Genomic DNA, 19827 nt, shown 5'->3' with positions numbered 1-19827 from the left:
CAACCTTCTCAATGAAGTTTTTCTCTCTTTTCTTTCTCAAACCTGCCGACAGAGTGTGAGAATGGCCGAGAGAACAACTAACTGCGCCATCGAATAGAGATAATGACCGTGACCGACCAAAGACGGCTACAAGGCCAAGGTAGTTTCCCTCTCATACCGACCTTAATTTGCATGAAATTGTGCATTTCATCGTCGAGATCAGATGCTGACAGCATAAAACGTGTTATAGAGACGCTTCTGGACTTCCCATTTTTATAGATCGGGGTAACTGGTGAGCCTAGCAACAAAAAGAATCGCAGTCTGCAATAGATGGTCTATAGTCAATGATGAATGGGCACTTCCCTGACAGGAGCATCGCTCAATCTGAAACCGAAACCGTTCAGACGCCCCAGCCGAGACCCGTCTCTGAATTCCAGATGTTCCCCCCGTCCGGGCGCCCGGAAGTAGCTGCACGCGTCTGCGCCATGGAAGGCTTATCTGGCCATCACCACGGCCACCCAGAGGTGGTCGGAGCGATCACTCTCCGCGCTGGACAGGGGTGACTCACCTGCGCAGAGGAACTCACGGTCACCCCGACGGAGCGCCGGAGGACACGGAACCCGTGCGCCGCCACCCCACCGCCGCGCCGCCGCCGGCGCCGCCCCGCGCGGAAGGACCTTGGCCCACCGTTCGACGTCGTCCAACCCGACAGAAGTCACCGTCGCCGCCACTCGACGACGGCGACGGTGGCGCCGCCACCGGCCGTCGACGGAGGCTGGAGATGCTGGAGGCATTGCCGTGCTCCTGCCGCCGCCGACTCAAGGCCCCCAGCCGACAGGCTACTATAAGAACGGAGATGACCTAGTTTGGCGTCACTCGATACAGTGGTGCAGCGGCCGGTCGAAAGCGAAAGTACCGACGTCAGGTGAGTGACTCCTGGGTCGGTGGGCGGGAGCGCGCGCTGCGGCGCGGCGGGGCGTGGGACGCCGTCAAAACAACGCGAGAAAAAGACCTTTGCCGGAACGTCATGAGGTCTTGCATTGGGTCATTTAGAGTCGTTTTTTAGTATGCTTGTGTTAGTAAAAATAGGTCCTAAAGTATACAACATTGTACAACAACAATATTTCCCAAAAAAATACGTTATTTAATTTTTCGTAAAATTGATTTACCACGAAATAAGTTAAAATGACATTAAAACTGTAGTAATCAGACAAAAACAAGTCACCGTTTATACAGGACTTTTCCTCTCAAAGGTGCTTACGAAATTGACTCGTCATTGTAGAACTTTTGCAAGTGCAACGACTTTGCCATCCGTGGTTGATCATGCTGCACGTGCTGTGACGATTGGACAAGTGCAGCAATAATATTTTGATACGTTGGATGAGGGATACGTTGGATAAGGGCACTACACAACAAAAATACTGCTGGTCAATAGGAACATGCTTGCTGGCATATAAGCCTCTCAAAAATTTGACATCGGCCGATCAGCCTGCCGGTCTCTCAGATCTCTCCGGTAATTTACGAAAGACGAGCTTTGTGCTTCACGCTCGTTCGTAATAAATGTGTTTTGATACCATATTCCAAAACTCCGTGTTGCTGACTCAAGCCAATATTTTTCACTTTCTCGACAATTAATCTCGAAATAATTATCAAAATTAATAACGGGAAATTATTTAAGACGAAAATTGGTCATGTGATTCGCTTTTCTGTTTTCACTAAATTTTGAAGTTATCCAATGGCTTGCGAATATTTGAGGATCTTACGTGCGGTTTAATGTCAAATTTATTGTATTAAAGTCTTGCCATTTTCACTAAAATAAAATTCATGTCGTAAAAACAACGTCTAGTGGCTAGTAAAATCAAAAGCAACCATTTACTTAGCACAAAATACTTGTAAATAGGTTAGAATACTTAGAGACTTGTAAAACCTGCATTGTTTTACTGGCTTCCATGGTTTTCTATAAATCGTCAACCTAAATTATCCAAGCCCAGTGTCCCATTGACATCAATTGGGTCGAAAATCAACCTATATAATATGGCTGCTAAATATAGTGAAATAATGACATCACCACAAAGCCAACATGTCACAAATTTGCTATAGTTTTCCCAAGATTGTCCGCCCTAAGTGACATATGAGCTAATGGGCCCCGCCATCGTTTGCGGCCTCCAATGGGCGTGTTGATGGCCAGTGGGATCATTTAGTTACGCCAGGCGTGTCCGGTGTCCACGGAACGATCTAACATGGCCATTACTGTGTCAGTAGTAATCGGAGGTAGCCGATCCAGACGGACATTAGGTACAGGCCGATAACAATTCGATGCTGCTGGAATTTGTAAGTTGCTTTTAACGAAAATAGATGAAAATCTGCGAGTTTCCAAAACACATTAAATGCGATTACGCTGCTTGTCACAACCATACATTGCTGTCTGATTCAAATACAGCAAAAAGTAAAAGCAGTCCCCGAAAATAGCAATTTTTTTCGCCGCCAAACAAGTCTGCGAATACAAATTATTTTGAAACGTATCTACCGCGTTGTTCGTGATGGGCTTCACGTTAAAACTTTTTAAATCCTTTAATTCATGCGTCACTCATGCTTACTTCGCTAACATTAACGCCAGTTCTTGACCTGTCCTGAGTGGGTCACTGGGCGTGGCGTATGAGTGCGGATTCCCGACCCAGGCAGTCGATATCTCGGTAATTACACGCGTCATCACCCCTCCCCCCTCCCCACCAGCTGACCTTGCCGGGTCGCCGTGTGATGACGTCACGGTCAGTGAGTGGTCAAACAGCTGGCGCCGGGGAGTCGGCCCCGCCCCTTCCCGACCCCTCCCCGTCACCTGCTATCCCCTCTCCTGCCCCGCCCAGTCCACGACTGGGCGAGAGAGCGACGACCACGTCCTGCTCATACTCACAGTTTGTAACTTCTTATTACTCCGAGACTATTGACTCGCTCTGTGGTGGGAGTGGGGGAGCGGGAGGGGTCGGGGTAGCTGGTTGGAGGGGTGGGGTAGAGCGGGGAGGGGCGGGGGAGCTGGTGGGAGGGGGCGGGGTAGCGTGGGTGAGAGTGATATTTTTTTTTTTTTCGCTGAGGGAGGCGTGTCGGGGTTGTATGACGTGGTAGTGGAATATGAGTGTTGAGACAGACGGTCACGTACGTACGTTTAAGCTGCAGGCTGTTATGTTTTGGTTCGTTTGAGTGAAAGAGCACACAATCAATGAAAAACGCGATTTATTATATTGCGACGCGTTCAGGCCGAAAGAGTGTCCAAAAGATAAACAAGTATGGCGAGCGCCGCGCCTAGTCGCCCGCGCCAGCTCTGCCGCTCGGCGCGCACAGTCAGCTGGCGGCGGCAGAGGCGCTCACAGGCACGGAGCCGGGGCGGCCAGCGGTGGCGGCGGCAGGGGTGCGCGCAGGCGCGGCCAGCAGCCGTGCGGGGGTTGGACCATAACACAACACCTCCCCCCCAAGACGATCACATCGTCTTCACCCCAAGGCGCCACAGCAGACCCTCCGGGGTCCGGGCGCACAAGGCCACCGGCACCGCAGCGCGGTGCAGACGGCGGCGCCTGCGCTCTCTTCCGCGACGTCTCGGGCGCTTCTTGCAGCGGACGCGCCCGCCGTCGCACGGGGAGGTCCGCGGCAGGCGTCGCTCCGGTGTCGGTGGCGGCCACGGGTCGCGGTCAGCGGCGGCTCTGGTCACCCCTAGACTCGGGTCCACGAGCGGCGGCAGACGCGCGTCGCTTTCCGTATCCCGCTCAGCGTGCATAGCTGCGACGGCAGCTGCGTGAAGCGGGTCATCAACGTCCTCCCACACCTCGTTATCGACGGTCGGACCGAGCAGGTCATCCACCACCTCGACCGAGTGGAGGGTGGTGTCACCGAGGTTCGTGTCACCGCGCCGGTCGGACTTGTCACCGGCGGACACGCATCCCTGCAGCGTACGGAGGAGCGCGGCGGCGTGAGCCGCTACCGTTTGTTCGGGCGGGTCTCCGTCCCCACTCCGTACTGGCAGGCCTCCCGCCAGCGGCGGCGGGGCTCCGTGGGCGTCAGCCAGCTCGGTAGGCTGCGCCGCATGACTACAGCCGGCTCGGCCGGTGCCCGCCGGCGGCGGCGACTCGGCGGTGCTGGCGGCTGGGCCTCCATCCGTGCTTCGAGTTGGCATGCCTCCCGCCGGCGGCGGCGAGGCTCCGTAGACGTCAGTAGTTTCACTCAGCTCGGTGGGCTGTGCCGCACAACAGTCGGCTTGGCTGGTGTCCCCCGGCAGCGGCGACACGGCGTAGCCGGCGGCTGTACCTCCGTCCCTGGTCCGCGTGGGTAGGCCTCCCGCCGGCGGCGGCGAGGCTCCGTAGGCGGCAGCCGGCCTGGTAGACTGCGCTGCGCTGCACCCAATCTGGCCAGTGTCCGCCGGCGGCGGTGACACGGCGGGGCCGGCAGCTGCACCTCGGCCCGTGCTCAGCGTTTGTAGGCCTCCCGCCGGCGGCGGCGAGGCTCCGTAGGCTTCAGCAGCTCCATTCGGACCTGCAGGCTGCACCGCAGTGGCCCCGGGCTGGCCCGTGTCCGCCGGCGGCGGCAACACGGCGTCACCAGCGGCTTCGTTTGCATGGCTGGTCCGCGTTGGAAGGCTTCCCGTCGGCGACGGCGAAGCTCCGTGGGCGCCAGCCGGCTCGGTGGGCTGCGTCGCGGTACATCCAGCTCGGTCCGTGTCCGCCTGCGGCGGTGACACGCCGGGGGCTGCCTCCATGGTCTGCGCCGGCCAGCCTCCCGCCGGCGGCGGGCAGGCTCCGCGCGCGCCAGCCGGCTCGGTGGGCTGCGCCGCGGTACGGCCGGCTCCTCGGCCCGTGTCTGCCGGCGGCACCGACACGGCGGCGCCGGTGGCTACCGATGGGCCTCCCGCCGGCGGCGGCGAGGCTCCGTGCACTCGGTCCGTGCTCCAAGTTGGGATGCCTCCCGCCGGCGGCGGTGAGGCTCCGTAGGCGTCAGCAGCGTCACTCAGCTCCGTGGGCTGCAGCGCAGTGTGCCCGGCTTGGCCCGTGTCCGCCGGCGGCGGTGACACGGCGGTGCCGGCGGCTACCGCTACTAGCGCCACCCCCGGAGAGTCTCGTACTCTCGTCACTGCAGATGTCGCCACTGGACGATCGGCCGTGGTGCTCGCCCTCTGGTGGCACACCACCTCAAAATGTCCTGGTTCGCCACACGCACGACAGATGGCGCCAGCGGCGCGACACGTGTCTCCGCCGGCGTGCTGGCGACGGCCGCAGGTAGGGCAACGCTCAAGAAACTGACGATCCCGGTCTGTAGCGGTGGCGGAATGGGCGGCACTCGGCCGTCTGCGCCTCTTGTAGGCCGGCAGGCGCGCCGCGGAATGTCCCTCGTTGCCGCGGAGGTCTGGGCACGTGACACGGGCACCATCGCTCGCCCGACAAACGTTCACGGCGTATTTGAGCGTCAGCTCAGAGTCCTCCAGCCTGCGGCTCACCGCTCCTGAACCACTGTCGGGCACACTGCACTCGGCACGGTCGTCGCACGTCGATGCCGACTCCGGTCGCGGGGTCGGGGTCGCCAACACCGGCAGGCAGACAGTCCGGCGGGCGGCGGCAGCTGGTCCAACGGATCCATCAGCGCCTCGCTCAGCCCCAGACTCTGACACTCCGGTCGTTACGTCCGTCCCCGCGGAGGGCTCCCCGGTTAGGAGCCTCTCCAAGCGCTCCAGGCGCTTGTCGGCCTCGGCGGCTCTCTTCACCTGCCTCTCCAGCAGTGCCGTCAGTTCTCATTCTTGAACGATAATTTTAGACATCGCGCTGTAAGCTCAATCACATAATTACAAAACCGACCGCGCCATGTTATGTTTTGGTTCGTTTGAGTGAAAGAGCACACAATCAATGAAAAACGCGATTTATTATATTGCGACGCGTTCAGGCCGAAAGAGTGTCCAAAAGATAAACAAGTATGGCGAGCGCCGCGCCTAGTCGCCCGCGCCAGCTCTGCCGCTCGGCGCGCACAGTCAGCTGGCGGCGGCAGAGGCGCTCACAGGCACGGAGCCGGGGCGGCCAGCGGTGGCGGCGGCAGGGGCGCGCGCAGGCGCGGCCAGCAGCCGTGCGGGGGTTGGACCATAACACAACACAGGCGTCGCGGCGCTCCGCTAGGTCTGATGAGCCGTTGACGCGATTGCTTTGCTGCCGGTTCTGCTGGGTTGTTTAGATGGAGCAGTCCTCATTGTGTGCATTTGTTTTCACCAGAGTATGTGCATAACGTGTTTAAATTTTTGGTTGTTTTCCTTTGTTTGGTAGTCGACGGTATTTTTGTTCAATTAACTTTATTTATTCTACCGATCATATTATGTATAGATAAGTTATCCTAGCCTGTATTGTAACGTAAACAATAATGTTTGTGCTCCGGTCACCGTGCATGCAGTGCCTAACCCAACGCCGCTTTCACTGACTCCATGCTACCCGCTGCCTCCAGGTGCGCCGCCGGCCGCCCGTCCCGTCTCCGCCAGCTGGAGGGCACCATCAACCTCTCCTGACGCTAACCAACAACTTGGGCTCCCCACTCCGCCAGGCTACAACCCGGTCACCTGTTTGGCACCATCTTCTTTGGTACTTTACTTCTCTGCTGGCTCCTGCACGGACTCTGGTAACTATCGCTCTCATAACCACCCACATCCTACTACTTCTCTCTCTCCTCATATCCCATGGTGGATCCTGAACATATATCACGACACCCCCGCATTACTCTTAAAAACTGGAATAGAGTCGAACCCTGGTCCTTTCAGTAGCGATAACATGAACATTAAAGTATCCCACGTGAACATCAATAGCATCACCTCACCACACCGACTAGACGAACTATCTGACTTTGCTGAAGCTTCTGGGACCGACATTCTCATGTTGACAGAAACAAAGTTAGACAATACGATACACCCTAGCCTTTATAAACTCGATAATTATCACGAACCGTATCTGAAAAATCGCTCTAGACACGGGGGTGGTGTAGCTGTTTATTTTAAGACTTCACTTGCAGCAAAACGCTTACCAGAACTCGAAATTGGAAGCACAGAGTGGATCTGGACGCTCATAAAAATAAAGAAACAAACAATAATAGTATGTTGTGTCTACATCCCACCAAAAATGTCTCAAGACAAGTTGCACGAATTTCTAGAGACATTAGGCGAAAGTGTGGCACTCGCTCAATCCCTCAATCCGACCATGATTTTAATTGCAGGAGATTTTAACGCCGGTAACAATTATCTACACAAAAGCCATCAAAATCACAGCGAAATCACTTCGTTCGAAAGACAGCTAGAAGGCATGGCGTCCTCTCTGAATCTTTTACAATTAATAGACCAGCCAACTAGGCCAAACGCTAGCACTGCAAATTTAAGAGATTTAATTTTTATATCTGACAGAGACCAGGTGGTCGACCATGGTGTGGCTTCCCCATTCTCCCAGATTGACCATTTTCCGGTATACGTAACAGTGAAAATAACAAAACCAATTATAGAGAGCACTACAAAGACGGTACGAGATTTCCACCTACTCGACGCAGATATGCTCACAAACGAACTTTTACAAACTGACTGGGATAATATTATTAATCAAAACACTGACCAGGCCACCGTGGATTTCACACATGCAATTTTGAGCGCAGCAGACAAAGCAATACCGACTAGAATAATACGCACTAGACCAAATAGCAAGCCATGGTACAATAATGAACTAAAACGGGAAGCCCGAAAACGAGACAGACTATTCAGAAAGGCGCTCAAACTACAGACAGACGAGTGCTGGGCTAGATGGAGACGGCAGAGAAACGTAGCTACTGAACTAAATAAAAAATTAAAAGAAGCGTATAGGATAAATCAAGTACAGCAACTTTTATCTACGAAAAACAATCCGCACAAATACCATAATATTTTAAGGCAAATGACCGGAAGATCCAAAGCGCACGTATTACCACCACTCATCAAACCAGACGGTGAGACAACAACTGATGATAACGATAAAGCAAATTTACTTTGTAATTACTTTGCTAATCAGTCAATATTAGAGACCAGTGACAAACAAATACCAGTTTTAACGCCAGAATCCCCGGTTCCGATCTTAAATACAATAACTATTACGGAGAGAGAAGTACTTAATCTTTTAAACTCACTTGACGTAAACAAATCATGTGGTCCCGATAATCTCCCACCAAAAATTTTAAAACTAGTAGCACTTTTAATAGTGACACCACTAACTAAACTTTTTAATCAATCGATAAATCAAGGTCATTTTCCGTCAATTTGGAAAGAAGCAAAGGTTCATGCTATTTTTAAGAGAAAAGGCTCAGCATCAGATCCATCAAACTATCGACCCATCAGTCTTTTACCCTGCATTTCTAAAATCTTTGAAAAAATCATTTTTAACCGCATTTACAGTCACATAACCGAAAATAATCTTCTTACCGACAAACAAAGCGGCTACAGGCCACATCATAGTACTCACCTTCAACTTGTTTACCTCACACACAAACTGTACAGCGCACTCGATACTGGCAACAATTTTACAACAATATTTTTAGATATAAGTAAATATTTTGACAAAATTTGGCACGCAGGTCTTTTATATAAATGCAAGACACTATTCGGAATTACAGGTACACTTCATGCATGGCTTAAGTCTTATTTAGCTGACCGAAGTATCCGAGTGTGTGTTAATGACAATTTTTCTCAGCCCCGTCTTATTAACACCGGATGCCCGCAAGGTAGCGTCCTGGGTCCATTACTTGCCCTCATTTACCTTAATGACCTCGCTGACATCACTCATAACGAATCTCTATTTTACGCAGATGACACATCACTATACGCATCATACTCACGAAACCCCTCACAGCTCATTGCGCTTCCCGGGCAGCGACCCGTAGCCGACTCAAACCGAGACGAAGTTTTTAAATCCTTACAAACTGACCTTAATATAATTTCTAACTTTGGTACAGATTGGCTCATCAGCTTTAGTGCGGCTAAAACCAAACAGGTAATTTTTAGTCACGTGACGTCTTCTCACTCACCATCGCTGTCATTCGATGACAGTTGCATACCTCTGTCAAGTAGTCACACTCACCTCGGTCTTACACTATCGACGGATCTGAGATTTCACAACCACATCAATATCATAATTAAAAAGGTTAATACTGCGCTAAGTCCCCTATATCCAATCGCTAAATATTTACCACGTGACATCCTAAACCAGATATACAACACCTATATACTTCCAATATTTGACTACAGTGACATTGTATACGACGGACTAATAACGACCAAAGACAAACTACGACTAGAACGACTACACGCAAGGGCAGCACGTCTAGTGACGGGTGCGTTATTTAACACATCTCATAACAAGCTCCTTTTAGACCTAGGCTGGGACACCTTAGAAACACGACGAAAAAAACACCGACTGATATTTTACAACAAGCTGATAAATCATTTCGCTGACTTGCCGCAATACATAAGGGACATACTACCACAAACCAGACAAGACAACACGGGTCGTGCTCTTCGCAATGCCACCAATCTCACACTCCCAAACAACAGAACATCACTTTTTAAACAATCTTTTATTCCTAAGACGACCAGAGATTGGAACATTTTACCAGAATCCATCAGAACCGATCCCAGCCTCAAATCCTTCCAACGAGCGATAGAGACCAGACTTTGTGCAGGGACCGTCCCACCATATAATAATACTGGATCAAAGTTTGGAAACATTCAGCATGCAAGACTTAGGTTGAACGCAACTGTCCTAAAAGCTCATCTCTACCAAATCCAAAAATCTTCTTCTCCCTGCTGTGAGTGTGGGAGCCCAAAAGAGACTGTAGCACATTTCGTTCTAAATTGTCCCCGTTTCCAAGTGCTACGCTCTGAACTTTTCGGACAAGTTTCAATAATTATACCCATATTTAACAACTGTAACAGCGTATCTAAACTTAACTTATTGCTGTATGGTAGAGGCCTCAACAAAAACGATCAGATCAAAGTAGCGAAATTATTCCAAAATTATATTATCAAAACTAAAAGATTCCAGAAGCAATAGCATCCAGCGGCGGACGGCGGGCCGGACGGTTCGTCGTGTCGCCTGGGGGCAGCAACTTTAATTGAAACCAGCGAGCGGTGGGTGTGGCGCGGCTTGGCGGTGGTCAAACAGACTTGTTTTCATATTATGTTGTGTTTTTTATGTAATACTCATGTTTATTTTATACCGATTGATTAAGAGAGGTGCTTTAATTTAAGAATTTTTATTCTTTTGCACCAATCTTATAATATTTTTGTGTATGTTTTGCTCATTTGTAATGTTCAAAATAAATGTGTATGTGTATGTATGTATGTACGACGTTACAAATTAGCCAATCCGACGCGAGAGGTGGCTGAGGCACATCCTTAGAGATTAGTACAGCGAGGTCTTACTCCTACTCATTCTGATCTGCATTGACCTGTTAAAGGGACTATCCCACCTTTAACATGGGGTTTGAGTCGAGATAGCCAAGTTTGCGGCGAGGTTCAGAAACCACTATCTATCTAGGTTGCAACCCCCGCGGCCTCTTGGTGTTGAAGAAATTCGTTCCCTTCATTTGAAAATGGGCCTTGCACAAGGCCCTATCTTCAACATGGAGCGACCGTTAGTGTGACGTCACCTCGTTTAGTCATTCTGATTTAAATGGGTTTGTTCGTTGAAAAATCGCTTAAAACTTGGTCTGAACTTTGTTGTGGTGCCTATACAGAGTAAAAAGAATCAGCTTTATGACAGTAATGTGGCCTAGGGAAGGAGGTAGTTTTGGGCTGTGACGTCACATTTTTGAAAGTTTGTGTTTGGAATATGGGAAGCCTAAGATGTTTAATGAAAAATAAATGCCAGAACCGTGTTCCTGGTCATCCAATCTATAAAGTCGGGCACAATTTAACTGGTTTTAACAACATTTTAGAAGGTGGGATAGTCCCCTTAAAACCTTTTCTCTCGGTTACCTAAATGTTGTAAGGTCACCAAAATCACTTCAAATGTTTTTTATCTTTCATCAAATTTCAATTCATTGATGAATAATGATTTATTTGCGGGTCAATATTTAACCCAAGGACTGAAGGAGCACGTGTTGACAGTTCAGCCAGATGGTCAGCCAGTGAACCATGTCAGATACCCCGAGTGTTTGTTGTTTGTTTGTAGGCTCACTCAAGCGTTGTTCAATTTTCGGTAACGATGCCGACCGTGTCATTATCACTGAGCGGAAATAAAGCGATTAACTGGCAAGGTCACAGTACTCTGATTCTTCAGTAAAGCCAGTTTAAATTGTCCTTATCATAAATATGGTCGTGACGGCGTCTGTTCTATATCAAATTATGTGACATTATCAGCTACTAAAAAAGACTCAATGCATATTCTCCATTCAGCATACCCCAGCTGTTGTATACCTACGCATGATATCGGTAATCCTGCGTCACCTTATTATATCCCTCCTTTCTTCGACGACTTCCAGCCGACTTGTACCCCTAATGACGTCTTTTCACGCTGCTCTGTCGGTCTTCGGGTTCGGCACCGTGCAGAGTTCCGCCGTGTACCCCTAATGGCATCAGTTAACCCGCGCGGGGCTGGGGTCTCCAGCCGAACGCGCGGGGCTGGGGGGGGGGGTAAATTTTACCCCCCCCCCCCCCTGTTATCTCCCGAACTAATGGTCCGATTTGGAAAATTCAAACGCCAATCGAAAGCTCTCATCACGAACTACTAAAAACATTTACTTAATTTAAAATTTGAGGTCAAGGTCAAGGTCAGGTCAAGGGTACAAATTGCAAGTTTCTACAGTATCGGCCTTGCACCGTAGTTGCCGAAGAATGGAGTCATGGACTGAGACTGATCGCCCAAAACGTGTTCTTAGGCTACCAAGACAATATTAGTTGCATACAATATCATTCAGAGGTCAAGGTCAAGGTCAGGTCAGGTCAGGTCAGGTCACCAAAAAACAAAATATAGAAAAGGGCATGTGCGACACATGTTTTATGGGTCATTTTACTCATAGAATTCAATAGGCACACTCAATAAGTGATATGGACCACCTCTGGATGAATTTCAGGTCGAGGTCAGGTCAAGGTCAGGTCAAGTGAGGTCAAATTTTGAAGTTGGTTGTTAAGGCCTAAAAAGGTGTCTATCTGATGCAGTTTTTCACGGCGAATCGAATGGTGCTATTTTTGTTTCCGTACAAGGTCTAGAACTTCCAAAAAAGTCATTTTTCAAAAATTTTGTGTGTCGTGACGTCATAAAATTTTGAATAACTCCCACATTTTTTAACCGATTCTTCTAAAATTTGGTATGTAGGTGCACATAGACCACTTCTCTGACATATATTCCGGTTTTTTCGATAGACTCAAAAATTTGGATTTTATAATGATTTTCCCAAAAAAGTCAGTTTTTTGAAAAAAAAAATTTAGGCCAAAATCCAAAATTTTCAAAAAACCGAGATAGCCATTTGATAGATAAAGTAAAATTACGTATAACCTTTTTTGTTACGTCTTGATTCCTTTAAAAATGAGGATGTTAGCGGCGTTTGAACTTTTGCCGTTTTTGATGCGAAAATGGCGAACATGACGTCACTAAGACGTCAATTTCTCAAAACTTTTCCGACGGATTTCGCTCAAATTTTCAGGGAACGTGTCAAATTGATGTAAGAAAAGGTACTGAAAGTTTGGCGGCGCTGCGCGCCGCCGTTTTTGAGTTATCGCAAAAATTCGCGATGGGGGGTAAAATTTACCCCCCCCAGCCCCGCGCGGGTTAACGCGGCTCCCTCTGTCGTCTGCACCGTGCAGAATCCCACCTCGTACCCCTAATGACGTCATTTGACGCGTCTCTGCCGTCCCACAGGCACCATGAAGCTGCTGCAGGTGGTTCTGGCCGTGTGCGCGGTGGGCTTCTGCGCCGCGCAGACCTACAACCAGGGAGTGGTTCAGGGCGCTACTCTGGCGCTGGCCGGTACGGCCGTGGTCGGACTGGGCGTCCTTGCCATTCAGGTACGGCTCTGCGCCGGGCGACGGGTCAGCGCCCGCGGGGTATAGTCGTAAATTTGAGGTGTTGAGCAATGGGGGTCGAGGGTCGTGTAATGAGAAGCCTAATTGCACAAGAGTCAGCGTATGAGATACTTGCTCCCAAATGAGAGCAGCATGGTCAAAATCAGCTTGCACTGAACGTCCCGTAGTATCGTTTATTTAACTTGACTTGTAACGCTCCATAGCAACGTTTCTTCAACATTACTTAATACTTACTACTTAGTTGTAACAACAACTCATGCAGGTCTCACTCACCAAGTTATTTACACGTGTATCCTCACCCTTTTCCGGCAGAACTCGAACCGTCGGCGTAACCGCTATCCCGGCTACGCCCCTGGCTACGGCGGCTACGGCGGCTACGGCGGCTACCAGCAGGGTCCCTACTACGGCGGCGGCTACCGCCCTCAGCCCTACTACGGCCGATTCGTGAGTATCTTATTTTATTTTTTTTGTGGCATCCAAATGCCACGATTCCCTACATACAGCTCATTGTTGGTTGACTTTGATTCCAGCTGCTCTTTTTATTTTTCATTTAACGCCGTCCATGGCGGGGTGTTTGTCTGCGCGTTGCGAAATTTTTACCAAACATATGTAGGTAAAGAACATAATTATTGCTCGTTCATTGCCATCTACACAACCGCCAAATCGGTGTCGGCTGAAGCGGTCATCACCTACAGGGAATGGTGAGGCGTTGGCTTTGAGGCTTTGCATGCAGACGGCGCTCCTATTCGGACAGACCTGAACCGCTGACCTGGGTTCAAATTGGAGCGCTGTGGCATAACTGAGACGTGTGTAGTGTAGACGGTTCCAAAAGTGTTCCACGTATTATCGCGGTGGTTTGGCCATGCGTCTTTCGTCGTGTCAGGCTCCATCGTGCTAGTGCAGTGCCTGTGGCTTTACGTTTCCAAAACCGTAAAAGGATGATCGGACAATGGTGGCACCCGTAAACCTCCAAATGAATTTAGCAGTGTTCCCAATATTCCACTCTATTCTCTTGTTGAGGTCTTATTCTCTATGCAAGTGGCCACTGAATGAATCTTGTGCAGATAACACCAGCGACTCCAAAGCGTTCTCGAGGTCTATTGTTAAATCCCGAGGCCTCAGCGCCATCTACAGTGAATGGACTCCTACTGAAGCAGTAGTTGACGACAAATGGTTAAATGCCTAGATGACGCTGGCGAATCAGAATGCACACATCCCTGAAACTTCCTAGCTCAGCGCCCTCTACGAAGTACGGCCAGGCCTCAGCCTCCAAGGACACCTCAGATCCCCGTGTAGATGGCGCTTTGGTTCCCTGATAGGTCCATCGCCACGCTACGGGCTACGGCATCGGCAGTTGACAGCCACAGGCCCGTCGAGCCCTCGCCTCTTCCACATCCAGTACAGATCCAGTTTTTATCGTCTTTCTTACACTTCGTTCTTTTCTTATTTCATTCTTGCCTCCAAAGATTTTAGATGTTCTCAGCATCAACAGCATTCCCTGAGCTGCTTGTTGCCTTCTTACCTGGTAATTTCAATAACGCCACCAAACTCTTCGTTTTGAGCCGCAGCACATCCATGTCTCTGAGCTTTTGGCTAAGTAGTTATAAGCGTAATTTTTCTCGGGTTCTCCGAACAGCATCGTGAGCTGTGACCTCTGTGACAGCCCCATAAGCATATCTAACCTCCATGGCAGCCTCATATCTTCCATGGTCTCTCAAAGAGCTTCATGACATTGACTGACCTCTTCGACTTCATGACCGTCTCTGATCTATCAAACTCGTGACCTTATCACTCGAACACCCTCGTGACCTTCTGTGACCTCTCCAACACCCTCATGACCTTCTTTGACCTGCTCAACACCCGTATAACCTCGTCTGACCCATTCAACAACCTTCTGACCTTTCCTGACCTTTTCAACAGCTTCGTGACCCTTTCTGATCTCTCCAACAGCTTCGTGAGCTTCCCTGGCCTCTCTGACAGCGTTATGACCTCCTTTGAACTCTCCAATAGTACTGTGACCTGCCCTGACCTTCCCTGACCTCTTCCACAGCGTCGTGACCTGAGCAGCGGAGCGGACGAGACGGAGCTCAGCTTCGAGAAGGTTCTGTCTCGCGACAAGGCCCAGTGCGGTATGCGCCTGGTGTGTGAGCTCGAGGCGCGCGCCGCCGCCGGAGAGCAGGTCGGCGAGTACGGCCAGCTAATCATCGACGGACTCTTCAGGTTAGTGACGTCACTGGGTGGCGCGACTGGTGATGAAGACGTTATTGGGTAGTGATAGAAGTCGGTGAGCATTACTGTGCTGTGCGATGCATGGTGGATCCAGAAAGGGGGCTCTGGGTGCTATATGGTTATTTTGATTAAAAAGTGTTCTTGGTGTCAAGAAATGGTCGGATTTTAGGTGCTTCATTAGCCATTGCCATGCAATTAAAAAAAATTGTTTTAATCAAAACGGTTAAGTCGTATTTCTCTGTGCGGAAACCGATCACTTGCATAAATTCCGGACGTTGCGTGAAAGGAAATGTCCCAAAGCTCCGCGCTAGACGGGCGACCCTCATCTTGCTCCTCAGTTTTCGTCGCTTTTCTCTGGTTACTTTATACTTTTGTCAGTGTCGGGAGTTTGTATTTGTACAAACACAAATACAAATTCCCCGACCCACCAGCGCATCGATGCCTGCTTTGTCTCAGGCAGTTCTAAAAAGTATCGGATGGTATCGGCATAATAATTTCCTTTGTTTATCTGCTCTAATGTCAGCTTAGAACCGTCCTTGACATCTAAGGGCATTGAAATGTGGAAAAGAAAAGTAAATACTTGTAGTAGAGATATCACCATGCTGTCGTGACTCATGTTCATAGTTAATAATTCATGGTTCTCTTCAATTATCCTTGTTAAAAGGCGCTGGTCATGCCATAAGTATTACATAACTTCCTAAGCGGCGAAATTATCCAAATTACAAATATGCCACTAGAGGTAATTCAGTCGTCCATTTTGCGTTGACCGTGTGTACGATAAGCTTTATTTAGGCTGTTCGCCGGCTTCTCTAGCTGGAACTCGTCAAGGTCATGGGTGTCGGAATTGATTTAAGGAGCAGTTTAGGTTGCATTTAATGGAGGGATGCTTTGCTGCGCAGTGCGCTGGACCACATGGGAAGTACCCTCGAGGTGGGGGGTGGAATAGAGGTCGGTCGGCAGAGCTGCTGGGGGAGGGGGAGGGGCGGTGGCAGCGGTAGCTCTGCTGGAGGATGGATGGGTGCCGGGAAGCAGCGCTGAAAGGACAGGAGCTGGAAATGGTAATCGCGGTATTCAAATAGCCGGCATAAATAAAGAGAATAACGAGAAATGTTTGGTGGAGAGTTTAGACCCCATGCCGAGCGGAAATGGTTAAATATAATTTGATGCAATAACAAGTTAAATTAAAGCTGTGAACTGCGAAGTTATCAGTCGTTACTTAAGTTATCACTTAACCCTCGCACGACCAGGCCATTTCTCATAACACGAACGACCCCCCCCCCTGTTGTTACGACCCCCCCCCCCCCTGGCGTTTCGAAATGGAAGGTCGTAGAGCTTAGCGGAAAAAACCAACGGATTGCTCTCAACGAGATCTCGCGATTGGTGGTATATTTTTTGGTCTTAGGTCAACATTTGACCTACTTTTGACCGGTCAAAGGTCAAATTTTCGGAAAAATAAACTTTTTTCAACTTTCGGCGGCGATTGCGGCAAAACGGTGGGAGATATCGACTTGAAACCTTCACTATCGTGTTCCTTGATCAATTCTCTATCGTTTGGTATGTATTTCGTTTCCCTAGCTCTAAAAATGGCGCGTTGGGAGCGCCGGAAGTCGGCAAGGTCACAGTCGGCGGCAGAAATTCGAAAAATCAAAATTTAAATTTTTGAAATCTGATTGTATTTTTGGATTTGGGAGGTCCATTTGCTCCCTATAGAAGCTAATATTGCTGCATATTCCCATTGAGGTGACAAGAATTAGCAAAATAGTGGTTCGGGCGCTTTTCAAAAATAGTACCGGACGCTGTTCCTCTTGTGACGTCATAGCTCCGTGACCTGACCTGACCCGGTCAAGTTTCTTATACCATATGATAGCCAATACTTGCCCCAACATGCATGGGAAGTTTCATCACGATCCATCAACCGATGTCCGTACCACCGGCAGGAAACCTCGGGCGTTGGCACTCAGTTTGTGAAAATCCGGCCGGAGGCTGTACCTCTTATGACGTCATAACTCCGTGACCTGACATGACCCGATCAATTTTTTTTCGGCAAAAGATGCGCAAAGGTTGCCCCAGAGGGTATGGAAAATTTCAGCCCGCTACGACAAGCCGTTTAGCGTGCACTTCGAAAAAACCTCAGGGGGGGGTTGATACAACCCCCCCCCCCCTAGGCGTTCTAGGGTTAAAGGGACGAATATTCGTGACCTTATATCGACCACTTTTTCTCTTTCTCTGTCGATCTATCTATTGCAGATAACAGCAGTTATTTCAAAATGAAACAATTTGTCGGAACATCAGTGAACTGATCATTGACAGTCATCAAAGGTATATGACAAACAATTTATTTGTGCATCGTTTCAACAAAAATAAAAAAGCATGGTCACTAAAGGATGGTGCTCTGCATTCCTATTACGCCCGTCATAAATCTAGATCATTCACGGTCGGCCACCTCATCTGCGGCGATTTCGCTGCGTCATGGTCGCCCAGCGTCTGCGCCTTTCATCGAGGGTTAGTGACCGTGGCTAGTCTTCGTTGCCGCTGGTTGGCCGGACCGCAGTTATCAGTCGGGTTTTGCTCAGCTGGTGGCGGCTCCTGGGGCGTCTCTCGAGCCGAATGGGCGCAGCTGGGTCGAAATGGCCGGCCGGGTCAGCGGCAGCGCTCGGCAGAGCGCGGTCGGTCACGCCCCGGTCCAAAACCGACCGCCGACCGACCGGCCGGGAAAACCCGCCGATTTCGGCCGAGACGCGATGGGACACTGACCTCACAATAGAGGACCGGAACAAAAACGCGCATTCCGCTATACGAGGTCGTTATGTGGTCGAGGCATATCATCATCAAGACGAATGGGATGTTTTTGTGGGTGTCTTCCGCGTGTGAGATGGTTGCGAAAGGGAGCAAACATACGACAGCTTATATAACTGACCTGCCCCACCGTCTCCTTTCTGTTTGCTGGGTGGTCACGGATGTCCTTTGTTGACACTTGACTGAGTCATCCCGACTCGATCTGAGTCACTGATACTAATCTCACGGCTCGGTCCAGAGTTCCTGGTAGAAGCGATATGCTCGTCATCGTGATGCGCCCTGGGTGACGGTCATTCAGCGTCCGTGAATCTGTTTTAAACGTGGCGATGACGTCTTCCTGGTGACGTCATCACTGAGTTCAGATGACTTCGATCTATGGCGTTTATCCTGCCTTGGTCCGGTCACGATTCTTTTCACGACACCAGACACGACCTTGTTCACGGAGCGATCACGCTGATCGGGTGGTTCGATTATGGCTCGCACTGGCACGACCAATGGCGCATCCAGGTGCCGATTTCGTGACCTGGTGACCTCCGTGAGAAGTATGAGGGCGGTCACGTCCGTAGCACACGCCCAGGTCCATAGCCCTCTCTTCCTGGTCCGGAAAACTGGTCTGACCAAAATGGTGCTGCTCAAGGCTTCATAATATGTGTCGAAGGTTCCGCTATGCGAATGTTCGCGTTTTATTTTTAAGTCTTTTTTTGGTTTTCTGCGGCATTAGTGGTTCTTATGGAAAGTTGGTGCTGCTTTATGTTGAAATTGAAAATAAAGGAAGAGAGTGAGAGAGAGAGAGAGAGAGAGAGAGAGAGAGAGAGAGAGAGAGAGAGAGAGAGAGAGAGAGAGAGAGAGAGAGAGAGAGAGAGAGAGAGAGGCAGTCAGCTGGATGTGACCTACAACTTCGCCCCCAGCCTTATGGTCACGAAGACCGCCGCCCTAACGGTCGCCCTTTCTGTTACAGCTCCCACCCCCGTCCCGTGCCTGCCGAGGCCCTGGGCACCGCTGCTGGCAAATACAGCTACGCTGCCTTCGTCGGCTCTCAGAGCGACGTGAAAACGTGCGCCGAGCTCTACTCTACCTGCAAGTACAACAGCAAGGTCATCCTCAGCCTGGTGCGCATCGCCCGCGAGTCGCGCAACTGAGCGCAACACAACGAACGCAACTGCGCAACGCCAACTGCAACTGTTGCCCAGTGCTGAGACGCAAGCTAAGGCGTGGGTGATGCTTCCTTTTGGCGTTGACTATTTGATATTTGTATGTCATCTGAGTGATGCCAGTACGTGAGGCTTTGTATTTATTTCAACATCGTATTTATTGTGAAATGTGTCTATTGAAAGTGCACACCTGTGATGCATCATTACGTCACATTGTGCCATGTGTGCTTACATCCTACCGCATCGAAATATAACGTCAATGAGCGTGGATTGTGTTTGGCTATCGAGAAAGCATATCGGTCCAAATATTGATCACAGATATAGACGGCAAATATCTGAGTACAAATCGACACTGAAAACAAATGATACGTACAAATAATGAATAAAAATACTGACAACAAATTATCAATACAAATACTGAACACAAATACTGAAAACAACTACAAATAAAGGTAGGCACCAGTTGTTATCACATCAGATTTGGCGAAAGGAATTAAAAAATGCATGCACAGTTGCCATCGACAACGGTAAGCTATATTTTGAGTAGCGCCGCTTTGGGTGAAAGGATACAGACTGCGAAGCCATATACTCAAGACGCAAACCGTTTTGCAAGAAAAAAAAACAGATGCT

General features: G+C 49.7%; 2 protein-coding genes across 2 annotated transcripts; one reads left to right on the top strand and one right to left on the bottom strand.

The window, feature by feature from the left end:
• Positions 1–258: 258 nt before the first annotated feature.
• LOC122371010 lies at positions 259–19464 on the top strand. Its single transcript, XM_043347044.1, has 5 exons — positions 259–904; positions 12858–13003; positions 13334–13465; positions 15072–15241; positions 19005–19464. The coding sequence occupies exons 2-5, from the start codon at positions 12863–12865 to the stop codon at positions 19183–19185; spliced, it is 624 nt and encodes a 207-aa protein (XP_043202979.1). The 5' UTR covers positions 259–904; positions 12858–12862; the 3' UTR covers positions 19186–19464.
• LOC122371003 (skin secretory protein xP2-like) lies at positions 3452–4720 on the bottom strand. Its single transcript, XM_043347033.1, has 2 exons — positions 4082–4720; positions 3452–3910 (listed from the first exon to the last, which is right to left on the bottom strand). Exons 1-2 carry the CDS (start codon positions 4718–4720, stop codon positions 3452–3454), a joined length of 1098 nt encoding a protein of 365 aa, XP_043202968.1.
• Positions 19465–19827: the final 363 nt, after the last annotated feature.

This window comes from Amphibalanus amphitrite, unplaced genomic scaffold, assembly GCF_019059575.1.
Source record: "Amphibalanus amphitrite isolate SeventyFive unplaced genomic scaffold, NRLGWU_Aamphi_draft 001194F_arrow, whole genome shotgun sequence".
In the NCBI taxonomy this organism is placed as follows: Eukaryota; Metazoa; Arthropoda; class Thecostraca; order Balanomorpha; family Balanidae; genus Amphibalanus; species Amphibalanus amphitrite.
The sequence above is the reverse complement of the archived record's forward strand: the minus strand, read 5'-3'. Positions and strand labels throughout refer to the sequence as shown.